At 35.9% G+C, this 18,323-nt stretch overlaps 1 protein-coding gene across 3 annotated transcripts in view; it reads left to right on the forward strand.

Annotated features, from left to right (window-relative positions):
• MYO16 (myosin XVI) overlaps positions 1–18,323 on the forward strand; it is a 412,244-nt gene that overhangs the window by 314,167 nt on the left and 79,754 nt on the right. For all 3 annotated transcript variants that reach the window (XM_055702545.1, XM_055702542.1, XM_055702544.1), the window contains 4 exons: positions 1,908–1,983; positions 4,645–4,820; positions 9,364–9,444; positions 9,692–9,897. In XM_055702545.1, the coding sequence (XP_055558520.1) occupies positions 1,908–1,983; positions 4,645–4,820; positions 9,364–9,444; positions 9,692–9,897 (539 nt within the window). The remainder of the gene's footprint in view (positions 1–1,907; positions 1,984–4,644; positions 4,821–9,363; positions 9,445–9,691; positions 9,898–18,323) is intronic.

Genomic DNA, 18,323 nt, shown 5'->3' on the forward strand with positions numbered 1-18,323 from the left:
AAATGAACAAAATTGACAGCTAGAAGAGGACTTCTTTCTTTTTCTCTTTTGTGGGACTGGCAGTGGATATGGAACCCTAGAATGCCGTTTCATTGGGTCAGTTTTCATGTGTTTAGGCAGTGAATTGATTTACCAAGACTATGGGAAAACTGCTAGAGAGTTACGAATTTCTTCAGAAAAGGGAGTCCTGCTAACTTTCATGCATTTTATGTGATATGATAGGTGTCTTGTGAATATAGTTATAGAAGTTGGTGATGTATTATACCAGCAGCAGGACTGAAACTTCTCTCTGTTGCAATCTAGGCACTTAATCATAATATAGTATCTCCCACTGCTATACTTACCTACTCTTCCCACCAATGCTAACTCTCTTCTTCTAATTTAGTCAAAGCCTGAAACACTCAATTAGGAACTGGCATTGTGGATTTGTCAAATAGGTTCTGTTAATTATCTTTTATGGACCAGTATGGTAGAACATTTACTTTAAGTACACTAAAAGCATTTAATAGTATACTTAAATTATTCTAATAGTTTGCTAACTATGTTGTATGTTCTTAGGAGATGCAATTAGAAAATTATATAACGTTGCATCTGTCATGGAAAAGAACGTAATTCTATTGTTATACCTTTTCTATGTCAGATGCCATACTAATTACATCATTTGACAATTACTAACTATAACAGATTATACACATCCAAGTCATGTAATCTCTTTTGTGAGTATGATAACATTACATAATTGTCAAATGACCCAATGGAAAACAAAATTAATGCTCTGATTAGTATTACTAATCTTAATTATATATTTACAGCTTTATTAAATATACAAGGAGAAAATTTCACCAAATATCTAAGGGGCTTAGTATAAAGATCCAATAAAAAACTTTAAAAGGCTTTAGATGGAAACATGGTCCCAAGATAAATAAAACCAAACTGTATTCTAAGTTCCTATTAAGTGTCTGCCTAATCCTGGAGGTAATACAATCTTTTTCTTCCTTTTTAACTTACAAATTCCTTTTGGAATTTATACTACCATGCAAGACAGAGCTGTTCATATCTAAAGCCTTTAACTGACTAGCTGCTTGTCATCCATCCCCATAAAAAACCCCACAAAAACAACAACCAAAACCTGAGCTTAGTGACTGCGTTTTTGGTCTTAGTGTCGCTTTTCTATACAGCATCTTCTGGGATGGGCTTAGTGTTAAAATGACCACTTGGTTGTATTTCTTCATTTCAGATATACCCTTGGGAACTCTGGCTAAAGCCTTGGGTCTGGCTTACTCTTCAGAGTGCCCACCACATGTGTTAGAGTTTATCTGCAGTCAGATGACAGATGGAATGATAATCCAGCTGTCTGTTCTTGAGATTATGACATCAGGCAAATAAATTTATTCAAAATCCTTATTTGCATAGTTGTTAGAAAGGTAAATGGGATTTGTACATAACCTATAGACTGAACTTGCCTCCAAAGAATGTATAAATGTCTGGAACTTGTCTTGACTGTGAGCTGGGACTCAGATTGTTCCGCGAGTGTTTTGTTGTGGTCAGCATAGACAGGTTCCCATTAACAAGGAGATCTGTGATCTGGAAGTAACTTGCTCATCCTACAGCGAAAGTGATGTTTAAGTCACTGCCTTCTACTCTGCACTACATTTTTGACTCAGTCTTACATTGTTGAACTGTTTCAGAATTGGTCTGATGAAATTTCAGTATACTTGCAGAGACACACTATTCAACAACTAGTTCTTCTGGTTAGTATTGTTGGCATTAAGAAAGGAGCAAAAGACCCTACCTGGTGCCAGCCTTTAACTGTTGAGTGGAAAAAACCATAGATTCATCTCTGCTGCTGTAGGATTTTTAAAAGATGCATTGATCATTACTAATGATGTCACAATATTTTATTATAGGTTACTTACGAGTTTGCTGGTGCCATAGAAAAAAATAAAGATTCCCTTTCACAAAATCTCCTATTTGTAATGAAAAGTAAGTAAATGGTTTTGTGGCTGCTGTTGTTGCTAGAAATCAAGATATTATGATTTGAATTTAATTTTAATTTTAATTTTCAGAGGAATGTATATGCATTTTATTTCCAGTAAAAGTCACCCTCATCTTTTTAGAGTATGTACTCATTGTTTGAAATTTGCTGTAATTTAGAAAGCTTTTAAAATTCATGAACATCAAGCTGCTTCATCATGTGATGTGATGTAAAGAACAAGAAAGTATAGTTTGATAGATGAGTATGACTTAAAAAAAACATTGGGGATGAATTAAAAAAAAAAAAATCCCAGAAAATAGAGAGCTTCCAAAATCATAGAGTCTGCAGTGGGATGCACTTCACTGCTTGAGGACCTTTCTAAAAGCAGGAACTTGTGGGCGTTCTTATGTTTTTCAGTGAACAGTGAATGCAAAATTAAATATCTTTCCATATGCATATTGTATAATTATGCCTAATAATGATGCATCCCAGTTTATTAATTAATGATTCATAATTAGATAATTAGAAACCTCTATCATTTACATTTTCTGTGAAGAAAATTAAAACATTTTCCTCGGGGAAATGTCAGTGTACCCCAAGATGTAATTTGTTTTTTCTCAAGCCACTGCAGAGTCTTTCACTTAATATATTATCTACTTACATTTCTGTCCATAGAAACAGAGGTCTTCTGAACCTTATATTTGGCTTCTAAATCATCCCCACTGTTACAATATTTTGGGTTTTTAGCAATTTTACCATTAAATTAGGTAAACTCCCTAGCAAAATAATTGATGCATTTTAAAGGCAAAGAACGTACATTAAGGAGAAGAAAGAGATGGAAGAATTGATCTTGAATATAATCTTACTGATTATAGTTTTAGAGACATTCCAGTTCTTACTACTTGGAATTTACATGATAATCTCCCAAAGAGTGTAAGAATGTATGGCAACTTCCATTATGTTCTACAAGAGGAAGTATTCTTCCATTCTCTCCCATAGTCTCCTTTTGTGCTTTCATTGCTGTTTTGTGTAATCAGCTTTGCAACTGTTAAAAGCGAAGAATGGAGGACTGGTCTGTATATAAAATGTTTTATATGCTAAAAGTGAGTGTATATACAATTAACAAGTCATAATAATAACAACGATTATAAATAATGGAAAAAATCTGAAGGTAGGATATTTACAAGCATGTAAGTCAAATTTAAGGGCTACAGTCCTGTTTTAAGTGACATAGGCTTAAAACCTATTGATTGTCAGTGACATATTTCCTTTAAGGTCAATTTCATAAGTTATGTAGGCATATACCTTAAGTGCATGCCTTCTTTGATTTTTATTGATTTTAATTTCCTTAATCAAAAAATTTGAATATGCTAACAACATGTATTTGCATATACATGTAAGAACGTGGAATGTACCTGTCCAACAAATAAATCAGGAGTATCTATTGACGTAGATTTTATCTGTTTTAATTTGAAGAACATAATTTTAATGCCTTTCCTAATGCTGCTTATAACATTTATCCATAATTTAAAAATATGGAGGTTTACTATGTCCACTGATTGTGCTGAAATTGTTTCAAATATCAGCTTTAGTGTCTTCCTCATAATTTTATATTTCCTTTTAAGTAAGGAATAGTAATCTGCACATAAAAAGGGAAACAAATCTATTGCATTTAAGCATCTAGTAATATACCTTTAGACAGCTAATAAAGAGCAAACAGAGGATTTCTACCTGCTGTGCTAAACTTAATGATGTTATTTATGATGTTTATCCCATTCATCTTTCTGGGGTTTTGTTTGTTTTATGCATGAGGAGTATGATCATAATGCCAGTTTGCTAGTTCTTAAAATACAGTAGTACAAATTAAGAATGGTTAAGGATATATCACACAACAGGTTTTTAATGGTTATTGGTGCTGTGGAAGTACAAGCAGCATGTAATTACCATGTTCGTCTTAAAAAGCCCATGACCATTATCTCATAAGGGAAAATTTAACTGAAATTAATATAAAGTATCCTATCTGTCTTAAATTTTAAAAACACCTCTTGGAAGTGTATTTCTTTTGTACTAATTATCACCACTGCATCAAACGTATGTATGGCATTTTTTTCTGTAAATGTTTGTAAGTGTGGTTTTGATGTAGAGAAATGTGAACCCAGCTTGCTACACTTCTGTCCTTCGCTTTGCCTTTTGTTTTTTCTTATCCCTTCCCATATTGTGTTTTATAGAACTCTTTTTTTGGTGCAGTGAGTGTCTGTAATTTATTTCTGTCAAGTGCGTGATCATTTGTAAATGCTACATGTTAGGTAAATGTTGTGCAATATGCATTTCTTGTATTGCTTCGATAGATGGATAAATTTGGAATCTGTAATGGAATAAAAATCAGAGGTGATTATCACATAAGCAATTAAGTTTAGACAGATCACAGTCCAAAAGGTTATGTTTTCTGCCCTGTTTTGTTCATCACAGGACCTGAATATGTTTGAAAACAGATCCTTAGCTATTGAATGCTCTTTAATAACTAACTTAATAGTTTATTGGTTTGTCCACTTGCTTTCAGTTTACTTATTTAATTCGATCTCCTATTGTATGTATTTTTACTTCCAAATACATTTAATTTTCTAACTTGTATTTCATCTTCATGAATTAGTTTCTTCTTTTTTTCCCAGCCAGTGAAAATGTAGTTGTCAATCAGTTATTCCAGTCCAAGCTGACACAAACTGGATCACTTGTTCCTCCATATCATGCCCTTAAAATTAAAGGCTGCAAAGCATCTTTTCTCAGTAAAAAATCATCAGTAGCCTGTGCAAGTGGAGAAGCAAAGAAATGTGTTGAGCTCAGCAAGGTAAGAATTTAGGACTCTTTCTGCTCTTTGCTCCTTTAAGATTTTTCTCAGTCACTTTGTCATTTCTGAAAGCTCCTTGTAGAGCTTGTACATTCCCTGTAGTCATTAAACTATTAAAATAATTTAGTACTGAATTTAAACACTAAAGCAATAATGAGAGCTAACAGGTTATAATTTACTAACATTAATAATACTGGCTCAGGAATCTCTTTCTTGGACTCTCTGAGAAGAAGGTTGGGCAAGATGATGAGGTCCCTTCAAGCCAGATTCAGTCCATGATTTTTTGGTTCCAGGGCTTAGCAGTGGATGGAATATTATTGACTTTTTGCTCTATAGGAACATTTCTTTATTTTGTCTCCTTGGCTGAGTTTATGATGAATAGTTAAGTAAATTAAGACATAGGAAGCACAAAAATTAAACCCCAATGTCTTTATTGTGTTAACCCGAGAAGATTTCTGGTTTGCAAAAGATAGTTTGTGTGGTTTGGTGTGAAGATCAGCCTCGTACATTTTGGCAAACATTGTTATTTTAAATGGTCACATGCATGTAAATTTTCCCAGTTAATTTGAAATCAAATCAAACTCTCCCCATTTCTGAACCTGTCTCTTTTTCTGCTAGCTATGTCAGCCAAAGAAGTTAAAAAACAAAACAAAACAAAACAAAAACAAAAAAAAAAGAAAAGAAAAGAAAAGAAAAGAAAAAAACCACTAAAAACAAAAGAAGGAGAGAAACTTGGGACGCTATCAGAAAATTAATTGTTCATGTCACACAGAACATCTCTCTTTTGAGGAGAAGTAACATGATTTCCTGAGTCCATTCTTGTCAGAGTGTTGGAATTCCTCCTTCTTCTGGAAAAGAAGCAACCAGTTCTCACAATACATCAGCTGCCTCACCAGGCTTCTTGAATCTTACAACTCTATTTTTGGCTTACAGCTGCATAAAATTGATTCTGTCATGGGATTAAGGAGCCCGCTCTCATGTGTCATTGTGGGAGGCTTTATGCAAGTACATCCACAGAACAGCAATGGGACTTTCCCTATAGCCCCCCTGCTGATAGCAGCATAATTCCTGTCTACTGTTCTTGTCAGTAATCTCAGTGGAAAAAATTAAGTTGAAATGAATAGTGTTGGTTTAAGGCTATATTTAGCAAACAGCTGAGGCATCACAAGGTGCCTTTAGGTGCCTTTCCACTATAGTAACAGCTTCCTAGAGGAAGCTTCCTAAGGCTGTGAAAAAGATCCTAGTCCCATACATGGAAGGAAGTATGAAAAGCACATCTAAGTTAGAAGCCTAATCAAGCCAGGGGGAAACACCACACAGCTGGGATCTCTGGAACGATGAGGTTTTTGACAAGTCTAGAATAGCTTTTAACCTGAAGTTACTCTTTTGAGAGATAGAAAACATATTCAAATTACTTTGGGAAGTGTGATAAATTAAGTCAGAAATTCCAGATTCAGTGAGAATGCTCTAAACTTTTAGGTATTAGGTGGAGGGTGGGAAGAACTTCATCCTTCATCTGGCCATAGAGACAAGGATGGCTTGGCTTCTCAAAGGTAGGCTTTGAGAAGAGCGGTGCAGGTGAGACAGAACTTAGTCTGTAGATACTAAGCTGGCCTAATTTGAGGAAGGTACTGTGCTTCCCTGTGGGATGGAAGCAGAACTTTAGGTATCTAAGTTGTTCCAGTGGCAAAAAAGAGGCACTTGCTATTTTGGACTAGGTACCTGATGCAGGAACTGGAAGTGGGTAAGTACTCTAGATTCTTTCATGGATCAAGCTCACATCTATAACTTTAGTGTCCCAAGTAATTTCTTCCTATTTCCAGTATAGCCTTGAAAATCCACTGTCATGGGCTGGAATAATGTTGGGTTTGTTATTTTGATGTTATTGTAATTGGAAATGCAATGTAAGGGACATTTTCTTTTCAGCTTAGAATCAAAATGACTGCATGCTGGAAAATCATAATCACTGAATATTTCTTGAAGTTTATCCTGAGGGTAAAGGCAATAAAAAGGAAAAGAGAAAAAAAAAAAAAAAAAGGAATGGGGAGGGGGAGAAAGAGGGATATTAAGACAAGAATTATTCACCAGAGACTAGCATTCCTTTTATATCTGAAATTTGAGTTGTAACATGCATCATACTGTAAGCAGTGAGAAATGCAAAATGGATGGTTGCTGTGTATGGGTAGTCATCTGGACTCCACCATATCCAGGAAAGACAAGTAGACACTTTTAGAGGTCAGATAAGAGTTTCTTGTGACTCCCCTCCCTTTTCAGCTTGTCATCTGCAGTTCTAGCTGTTTGCTAGGTTGTATAATTATAGATTTCTCTGTGTATGGCCATGTATCTACCAGTTTACCTTTCCATAAATGACTTTTTCCTTATTTTGAGCATTCTGTCACAGGTAAGTATGGTCTACCTCTGTGAACTCACAACTCTACTTGTAGTAGGGTCCAAGAGAGGTGTGCATCCATCCTAGGAGAGACATGAACAGATCTAATAGCTGACTAGTATTTTAGAGCATATAAGGGGTCATAGGAATTTGGGAATGTCAGCTCAGGTCTCTGTGACTTACGAAGACTGTGTCCCCTTTTCAAGTAAAGTAGACTATATCTTCACTGATACTTTCACAACTCTCTCTCTTGCTCCCTTGTTTTTCTGTAATCTTTTCTAAGTAAATAGTTTGGTCCTGTTGCCTTCCTCTTGCTTCCTTTGGAAGAATCAGTGGGTTTCAGGGTTCATACAGCAGAAGTCTAGTCACGTGAACGCACGTCATTAACGGAAGGCTTTTCTTTCCATTGACTTTACATTGTTTCTTTTTATGAACACATTGCTTTATTGTCTTAGTTGAAGAACTCATCTATTGCAAAGCTTTTGGTATGTCTTCTAGATATAGAAGCTTTAAAATATTCTGCTGGGAAAGAGATTTTTTAGGCGGAGGTTTTACCTTCCTAACAGAGATTACAAAGTTATATATGTGTATTTTTTTCTGTGAATTAGAGGTACAAGATTTTTCAACATAAAGCTGTATATTAGAGGTTAGTAGAGAAGTGCAGCTTCAGTGATATAGTCGTGTTCCGTAGCCCATAGCTGAAGATGTACAAGTTTGGAGAGTTTGAATTAAATTCATACTTTGCCTTTGCCTTGTTTCCTTTCTTCTCTTTCCCTCATTGTGAACCAAACACTTCTTTCCCATGGGAGGAAGTATTTAACACAGGAGAGCAGGCAGGAACTTGAGCATCCAAAGCGTTGTTCCTGGCTCTTGCACTAACTCAGGAAATGGTCTTGAACTAGTGACTTAATCTGTTGAGAGGAAAGGACTGAGAGCATTATCTGTTAAGGGGAGGAAACTCTATTTTGGTTATATTCCTCAATCATTTTGTAGACTGGAACTGAGAAGTGTCAATAGGCATGCTAGTGGTTCTTTTTATGAGAACACCTGAAGCAAGCCGATCTCTTTTACTTTACTGTTTTGAATTTGGGGATGAATTTGCCCTTAAAAGCTTATTGCATCCTAGTAAGTAAGATTTGAAATAATAAAGAGCTCCAAAGTTTAGTATAGTGAGTAGAGAATTGCTTGCACTGCAATGTGTTTAATGGAGTTTGGCTTGAGGGGGCCAAGCTGAGGAAGTGTACACTTTTCTGATGCAACTGGAAAAAGACACAAGTAGGCCAGAACATGCTGACTTGATAGCAAGGGAGTTTTATGGGGTAAGTGGACTGGAGAACGGCAATGGAAAAATCAGAGGTAAAAAAGCTGTCATTGATACAGAGGTTTGAATCTAAGAGTTTGACCAAATAATGGAATTCAATAATTTTGCCAGCCTTCCTGCAGAAAGTTTAACAAAACCACCTAATTTCTGGGACCACTTTTAGGATGAGGCCATTTTAATCTCAAAGATAGGAAGAACATTAAAAAATAGATTTGTTTCCCACTCCTAACTAACTCTGATGTAAAGGATGACATCGGTTCTAATGAGATACAAAGTTATTGACAATTTATGTCTATAATGCATGAAAATGGGCTAAAAAAGAAAAGAAAAAAAGGTTAACTGCATTCCTGTGTGCAGGAAGAAAAAGGAAGGTGTTTTTAATATTAAAATTCATATTGTTGTTTTGCCTTCAAGATTTTTTAAAATTATCTGTGCTTAGATTTACTCAGTTAAACATCTGCCAAAAACATAAGAAACCTTTTCAGAGAGTTACAGAATTATGCTACTTATAGGCAGACTGTATGGGATACTTAACTTCACGAGTCCTGCTTCTGCTATAGAGTTCCAGATCACATTGCTTTGCCCAGTTATTTGGAAAAGGTCTTTTAACTTCCCAATGGTATACATCTGCTTTTGAAATTAAAACTTTCTTGCTAGTCATGGCTCTGATATTTACCCACTTTCCCAATTCTTTCTGAAACTCAAAACATTGTCTATGACATACTGTTTGTATAAATGTTTGCCTTTTTTAGTAAATTGTGTAACAGTGAAAATGAAGATTTACTGCCCATCTTGAGCTAAAGGTATTGTGTTTGTGCTTTTCTTCCCCACAGCTTTTGAAAAAGAAAGGAACATCCTCATTTCTTCAAAGACTGGACCGAGGGGGCCCAACCACTGTGGCAATACAGCTCAGGGTTAGTGAACATCTTCTGGACAGAAATTTACAATAACAGCAACAGCAAAAAAAAAAAAAAAAATTAAAGGCAGGATTAGTCTTTACAGATTGCAATGGAAGAAAGAAAAATTGTGTGCTTGAGAAAGCCACTTGCATGGCCACGTCAAGCTTTTTGAGAAAAAGTTAAAAAGTTAGGAAGAACATACTTGTTGAGCAATTGACCTTGCTTCACAATAATAATTGATAACTGATTTTTTCCCCCACAGAAATCACTCACAGATATTATTGGAAAACTGCAGAACTGCACGCCACATTCTGTTCATTGTATAAAGCCTAATAACTCCAAGTTGCCAGATACTTTTGACAATTTTTACGTGTCTGCTCAACTGCAGTATATTGGCGTTCTAGACATGGTCAAAATCATACGACATGGATATCCAATACGTCTCTCTTTCACAGACTTCTTGTCAAGGTAAATTCTTTTAAGTTGCATAAAAACTTTTTATTACATACAGTACAAAGCCACATCATGTTCTGTAGTTCTTGCAGTGTTTTGCTGATGAGTCTTTCAGACTTTCTTCAGAGAAAAATCGTGTCTGCCAGGAAGGGGTGTAGGCTTATTATTTTTTAATTGGAGAAACCATGAACTTTGTGGAAATATATTTAACAAGATCATCAGCAAAATGTATCAATTTAAAAAATATAACTTCATAAAATAGTTAAGTTTTTATAATTTATCCTATTTATACAATTTATAAAATACAAAATATTGCATGTTGTCTCCAGGTAATTAAATAGCAGAAGGAGAAATAGTGTAATTTTTCAAATTTATCAGTGTAGGTGACATGGGTTCAGTATTTGTGTTTCATATGCTAGGGTTTGTTTCTGCATGGTGATGATGAGTTGTTAATGCTCATACCACAACTCCATTTTTATTGTTGTTAGAAATGAGTGAAATTTTGAATTAATGTGAAAAGACAAAAAGATGTGTGTCACTGCTTCTGGCTGAAGGCCAACTCTTTTCCCCCATCACCGGTTCAGTTTTGGGGTTTTGGCTCACTCATCTTCTCAAATACTTCAGCAAAGAGAGAGTGCCGTCTTGTACAAGAGATGTTCGGTTAGCAGTCTCATGCACTCAACACACTTTCTTCCTCTCTGCATGTTCTACTCCTTGACTGATACATTGAGTAGTCATGATCTGACCTATGTATTATTTTACTTCTGTAAACCAACATGGGATTGTCAGCTGCTTACACACATCTGAACTGCCTTCTTGAAAAAGTTGTGGATGTTAAATTACTGCTTGGGCAGAATAATATTCTCTAGCAATTCTGTAAATATTTCAAAAGTGCAGGAGTATAGGAGTTTATAATTCCACATGGTTCAAAAGTAAGCCCTCTGTGTCATCCCACATTGCCTGCAGCATGAATCCAGAGGTGCAGGCTGGTTGAGGAGAAGTTGCATATAATGGGAGATTCGAAAAAGTAGGTTGCTTTCATATTCAGAAGTGGCAGAGGCAATCTTTATATGGGCATTTCTATATTACTGAATTGAACACTTCAAGGGACTATTACACGAGCACAAAACCACAATCTTTTCTACTGTTAAATCCTTACAATGGTTCCTGGCAGGGATTTGGTTCTTGCCACCCAGGTTTTCTCACTTTCCTAGATACAGGCTTAAAGTTAGCACAGGCCTGGGACCATTTGTGGTGGTCAGGGTAAAGGTAGCTGCTCTCTTTTGAAGGATAAAGGAGAGTAACCATATCTCAAAGGTCATTTTATTCCCTTGGCTTCAGTGCCAGAGGATGACACCATGCATGTTCACTCTAACATATAGGCATGTTGTCTTTTTTTGAGAAACTTTACTTAAAAATATAATTAAAAAAATGTCTGAAGATTCAAATGTAATTTCAGTCTTTTTCCTCCACTCCTTCAAGTAAGTCCCAAAGACAAATTTTTACCTAAAAGTCTAGAAGACATCTGGTGTCTCACAATAAATATTTATTTGGAGTAACGATAGTAAAACAAGAATAGCAACAAAATTTAACAATATGATGCCAGCAACATTTATGGTATTATTTTAAAATGTTCTAGTTCTGATACTGTCCAGCTTTATCCCTTTTCCTCCACAATAAATTTTCTTTATAGGTACTTTGCAGCTGAGCCCCTGTCTTTTTACCTGTTTGGTCCAGGTCCTAATAATTGTATTATTATACATAAAATGAAACAATGGTGGGGCTAGCATGGTGGCACTGAAAATGAAATTCATTTTATAATATTCTCTGTGCATATATTGTGAACCTACTCAGAAGTTATCAATAACCACTCTGCGTACCTCTCTTGACACTACTGATTTTTAGATTTCTGTACAAATAGGAACACAGAGCTCTTGGCCTAGCGATACTGAAAGAAACCATCAGCATTGCAAAGCTGTTTACAGTAGCCATTCCTGTCACAGAGGCCAAAGTTTATCTTTGAACAGTAAATTCTTCACTTTACTCACCATGACAAATTAACCTTCATATTCACATTCAGTGTATTTGGATAATTCTTTTCATTTCAAATAGTGTAAGCGTGTGGCTATTTGTTCTGTTATTGGCTAAAAAGTACAAAGTTTTTAGCAGAAATGGTAGTATTAGATTGCAGTTCAAAAGTACTATCATTTCTTAATACTGTACTTTTTAGCCAATAAACTATAGGTAAAAAAGCGTAACGAATTACTGAATTCCGAGATTATATACTACCTTTTCAAAAAGTCTTCTAAAAAACTGTCACTTTTACTACATTTCTATATTTCCTCAGTGACTGGACAGAATGGGTTTGGAAACTGGATAATTAGTTTTGGTGATATCCTTGTAAACTGGCTTTGCTTTGTTGGCTGTTCAGCCTACCTCTGGTTTTGTCCTGCTATTCATTGACTGGAATGAGAAGTGATTTTGTCATATTTCCATATATGCTTATAGGGCTGAAGTTAGTAGACTTTCTCACATTTCAGTTTTTTGTTTCCTTTGGTGTCAAACTGGTATTTCTAGTGTTCTAGTGGGAAAAATGGTATCTTCTCTATTTCTGCAATTGTTTTTCTTGCATCATGGCTCTTTTACTTCTTTTGCATGGTTCAGAATGGTTTGTGGTTTCCAGCCCCTATGTGGGCAGCAATGGTTGCATTGGTATGCATTCAGGAAGACTGAGCATAGGCACCGAGCTGGAGTGCAATGGCTTTGCAAGAGCTGCTTCTTGCAAAACAGTCAGGACGCTGCACAAGAGTATAAACCTATCTCCCTGAGGTACTGGTTATTATTCTTCAAGTTGCTGAAGGGAGAAAAAATGGCATCACCTTAGATTGTACTTAGGGTCCTTCAGTCCCAGACCAATACAAATACCATACAAACAGGTAAAATGTAACATGTAACATGTCAATTATTACAAGCAGTGGTCACAACAGGCCACAATGATACTGGTGTGTGTGTGAACAGACTCCATTCTGAGCTGTCCTGGAATCAAAAAGAAAGGAAGAAAACAAACAAACAGGAAAGTATTGCTCTAGATAGAGATGGAAAGTTAGAAGCTTAGTTAAAACCTCGTAATCAAGGCAGGATCATGAGCAGAAGTAGGATCTGAAAGGTGATGAAGACTTGCTGATTACCTTCGAGTACAGAAATATATACCAACTGACAGGACCTCTACTTTTTGTGGTATTTTCACATCTGGAAGGAGCCTTTATATTCAGAAGTCCAGGGATACAATACAGCTCTATTGCAGTGAATGAAGATGATACTCTTTTATTGTCTTTTTTCTTTTTTTTTTTTTTTAATTTTAGTAGGTAATAAGTGTATTTGTTTAATATTATACTGATTACACTGAGGCGGGAGAGGGGGAGAAAAATCAAGGAACAAAATATAAGGGAAGATGAAGGAAATCTTCTTTATTCACTGTAGGAAGCTGTAAACAAGTGAATGGTCTTACTAAGTGCTCTTAGTGGGCTGAAAAAGTTTAGTCTTTCTATGGCTTGCCCCAAGGGGCAAAGGAATTAATCCCTATTACTCTGGGGAGAAAAACCTTTGTAGCTGACAACAGTGAAACACAGAGGAAGAAAGAAAAAGTGGAGGATTTCCATCTCTTAATGAGAATAATTAAATTTGCCTGTAGCTTAATTTTTTCTTGAATGTTTTTTAAGGAATAGAAATACAAGTAATTTTTGCTTTATTCTTTCATGCTCTGCTGTGTCATTGTTTGCAAATCCTAGATGCTAGTGAGGACTCTTGATTTTCGTGCAGTTTTCTCTTTTGAAGAAAAGAGTTTCCTCCCCATTGGAGTCATGTTAACTACCAATTTGACAGCGTGGCCCCAAAGAGAGGAAAATAGGCCTACAGATGTAAAACAAAAGATATCCTGCTATCCTGATATAGTTGATGTGTGACACTGTGAACTATCAGTCCAGGAACGATAAGACCTATGTAGAAAAATGTGTCTCCAGATGGATGTCTTTAAGTTTTACACATAACTGTAAGCTTTTCACCTTCAGTTTGTGTCTTGGAGTCCTGATGGGCTGTTTCAGTCAATGGAGCCGTGTAGTTTGCACCTTGGCTCGGCTCAGCTGCAAAGTGTTTTATAGTAGTGATGCAAGGAAATCTTGTTTTTCTACAGCTGAATGTACTATGCAGTTCTCCAGGGCTCACCTGGCTTGAGAAGTAAGGGTATTAATGGTAGGTCTGAAAGCACTGTGCAAAATCAAAGAGAATTTGTGGCCTGGATCCCAACTTGGATTCCCAAAAGACAGTGAATTGCTACCCTCCTCTGCCTTCCCTGTAGTTTTCATTTATTTACTTTTAGGGTCTTCCTTATCATATAGGTAATGTGGTCCAAGGTTAAAAAAAAAAAAAAAAAAAAAGCTGGGTTTTTTGCTAGCTAATAAAAAGATAGAATGTTTGAATTAGGGGCCTTTGTGGTGAAGATATAGAATATCAGAAAACCTGGATGTTTTATCAGTAATACAGACAGTATCTTAATTAGATGAATTTGAATAGATTTCTATTAATATCTAATTAGAGATTAATATAACTGGTCTTTAGCATATGAGTCACATTTGAACTCTTACGATGGCTAGAGAAAGATAGCAGCTAAGAAAAGGTCATGTTTTGCAGGAGCACTTCTTCCTGGGCTACAAAGTTTTATCATTATTTCTACTGCTGTCCCTTTTGGATTTACTGGTTCTGCTTCTGTATTATCAAAGTGAAAGCTGACAGCTGTAGGTGAACCTTTCAATCACCAAAGTTCATCGATCAGAAGAGAAATCTTGTAGAAATTCTGGTTCTTAAGTGGGAGCTGTGACAGTTACTGTCAAAGTATACATAATAAAAATTGGAATTAATAAGGTCAGATGCTATTAAATGCTGTAAAAACAGGCAGCACCAATATAATTATTAAATGATATATGGGATTTCAATGGATTTGCCAACTCCAGCTGCAGTGTTTCTGCTGAATATCCCTGCAGTGTTGGCTCAATTTCTAAAGCTCTTCGAGTAGAGAGACAGAAATCAGTTTTTACTTTATCTTTAAAATAGAAAGGCTTGAGTAACATGCATCTTAGACTCCTAGAAAATTTTGCCCATATATTTTGCATTAACATCTTCAGAATCGTTCTTAGTGGGCTAGATTTTTTAATTCTAGCTTTGCTTTTAAGTCAAAGCAACAGCAGGAACAATTTTGTGAAGAGTTCAAAGTTTTCATTTTGCATCCCAAATTATACGTATAGGTAAAGTATCCTCAGATATCCAGAAAAACTGGAATAAAGAAAACAGTAAAATAACCATGGAATTAGGAATTGTCTCCAGATAGCTGTTTATTTCCAGCATTTAACATTTTGACATTTTGTTTAAAATGAGAATAGGATAATTTCACAAAAAATACCAAAAAGAACTTTAGTAGCAACATAGTGAATTGTTATGTTTTTGCTATTCAGTGCAACAGCAAAAAAGTAAATATCAGTGTGTGCTCTATTACTAGTGTAGAATAATAGGGCTCAGAAACTCCCTGGGGCAGAGACAGAGCCTGGTTGTACAAGCTTAATATCTAGAACCTAATCTCTTTGCATCAATTAATAAAATGGATCCTGGCTGACTTTTGTGTCATTCACCTCACTTGGTGCTCAAGGAAGACATGTAAAAGCCATTTGGAATATAAATTTTTAAAAATAATGATAGTGATCAAGGACCCATCTAGAGTAATGAGGTGAGCTTATATTTCTTGCTCAGTGAATACAAGAATACAGCTGTTCAGGCATGTTCAGGTGAAAATGAGGCAGTAAGATGCTCTGTTTCACTCATACTGAACAATTTTATTTTGGTACCATCCTCCTCTACAAACTATCCTCCTCTACAAACACTCCTCTACCATTAGTGTTTTGTAAATTAGATTAGAAATTAAAATTAATTTTTCCTCTCTCTTCTTTAATGTGGTTCACCAAATTGCTGAGCTGTACCCAGTGCTTTGCTCTGCTTGTGTTTTAGTTTCCTTGGCCAAGGAAGAATTTATGAACTACTGCATTAGAGACTGAAGTTCATACATCACACATATTTCTTGTGTCTGGGATACTGCTTAGCAGTGGAGACTGCAAGGTCCAGTTGCACAGGTCCTGAAATAAGAAAACTGTGTTAGCCTTCCCTGCCAATTTGCGGCAAACCTTCAGGGCTGCTGGACCTCAGGACAACCTCTGTGGATTATGTGAGCTGATAAGCAAATTGAGCCTTCCACTTAGCTGATGAGAATTGCAGGATTTTGATGAGAAAAAAAAATGTTGTTCAGAAAGCCCAAACAATTATCTGCTAGTGTGCTATTCCCTATCTTTATTTCTGCACTTATTGAGTGTTTCTTGGAATTTCGTTACTGTCTCTCAGGTTTCTAGGCTGTCTTTTCTGGGTTTAACTCTTTCAACCCAGTCTTGTGTTTTCCATCATGGAGCTCCCATTCTGTCTTGTGTTGTACTCAAGGAACAGCAGAGAAAATTTCATATTGTGAGGGAGAACACAAAAGCTGTACGTAGAGACATCTCTTACAGTGTTGTTGCAAGAAGCAATAAGTCACTAGAATGTTATGATTTGCCATTTCCAGTTCTCTTTAAAAATGGCTTAAATAGCATCAATCTAACCTTTAGTTTTAGCTATTCATATGCAGACACAATTTTTAAGATTATAAGTAGTTTTTTTGTGTTAACTGGTTAGACAATGTCAAGTGCAAGTTTGGAGGCACAGTATCAGACCGCAACTCTCACCTTTCTCTTCCTTCTTCTTTCTTCTTCTTCTTTTGTCTTCTTCTTTCTTCTTCCTCTTCCCCTTCTTCCCCTCTTCTCTTTCTTCTCCCTCTTTTTCATTGGCTAACCTTATTCTCCTATATGAACAGACTATGTTAAAATATCTAAATTACAACACTTAAGCTGTATGGAGTCAGTTAAAAATAAAGAATCTCTGGGTTTTTAATGTTTTAATGAATTTTTGTTTTAAAGTAACTTGAAAAGATGGGAAAACATCCCTTTTTGGATGAAATACTGGGAAGAAAGATATGGAACAGTGATAATGGATTCTTGTGGTAATCACAGCAGTGAGTATATTTGAAGCCTGTTCTAATTACAGGTTTCCCTCTGATTTCAGTATGAAGTTCTTCTTAGATTAAATTCTTAGAGGTTACACTTAACTGTACATTCTGAAATCTGCAGTTCTACTTAGGGCAGTGTGTATTGATACTGAAATGCTCTAGTAGTGGACTTTAAATCAGAAACAGCTTCAGAGCACTGAATTGTTCCTAACTCGTCCAGACAATTGACTTTGTTTAGAGATCATTCAGAAGAGATACCTTTTTTCTCAGGAAAGTTTATGTTCATGCTATTATCATTGCTTGGTCAAATAAGATCTGTCCTTCTGCAACTGGCATAAAGCCGTTATTAATAACTATTGTTATCTTTAGATCAGTACTATTAGCTGATGCTGTGTTGCACTGCTGTGTTGTTTGTGTTTGTGAATCTTGTACGGGACTCACCATTGCATATCTGAACAACCTTTGTCCAGAAACTTTTTGGTGTTCATTTTTTTTCTCTCTGTTTTTCCTTTCTCCCTTTTTTCCTCTTGCAAGCAGGGAAGTTACAATATTTTATAACATATAATTTGTGAATTAAGAAAGTGCAGCAATACATTTCAGAGCTTCATGAGCAGGTTAGGGCATTAGTGAGAATGATGTACTAAGTAGATTGCAAAGTGATAGGTCATCACACTGGCCCTTTTAGCTTTATTGTCTGCTATGCAATAATATCATCAGCCTTCTGATAGAGTACTGCATTGATAAGCGCCATGATACCTGAAATCCTTGCAAGGAGAGCAAGTTGTAATCTGACTGGTATTAAAAAGCAATATTCCATTAAAGTAGATGTAATGATATCAATTTATACCAAAAGGCAATCTCGCCATTGTGTTGGTTCAGACCTAGAGCTGGAAGTGATATTTCTGATTGAGGGTAATCACTTTTGCTTGTTTTTCTTTTAGAATGCAAGAAAAAGTGACTAAATGAAATATTTTGAAGTCCTCAGTTTTGAGGGCACCTTAAACCCAAATTCATAAACGTGATAATGAATAATATCCTGTGAAGAATGAAGGTCATCCACAAAGTTTAAAACCACTATGTCTTTGGCAGCCATCACATTCTATAAAGAAGTGTCATGGGTTAACCCCAGTGGGTAGCTCAGCCCCACACAATCACTTGCTTATTCCTCCCAAGTGTCATGGTGGAGAGAATTGGAAGGACAAAAGTTAGAAAGCCTGTGGGTTGAGATAAGGACAGTTTAATAGGGAAAGCAAAAGATGTGCATGCAAGGAGTGAAAAATAAAGAATTCATTCGCTACTTCCGATAAGC

The sequence above is a fragment of the Falco cherrug genome, chromosome 2, assembly GCF_023634085.1.
Source record: "Falco cherrug isolate bFalChe1 chromosome 2, bFalChe1.pri, whole genome shotgun sequence".
NCBI classification, from domain to species: Eukaryota; Metazoa; Chordata; class Aves; order Falconiformes; family Falconidae; genus Falco; species Falco cherrug.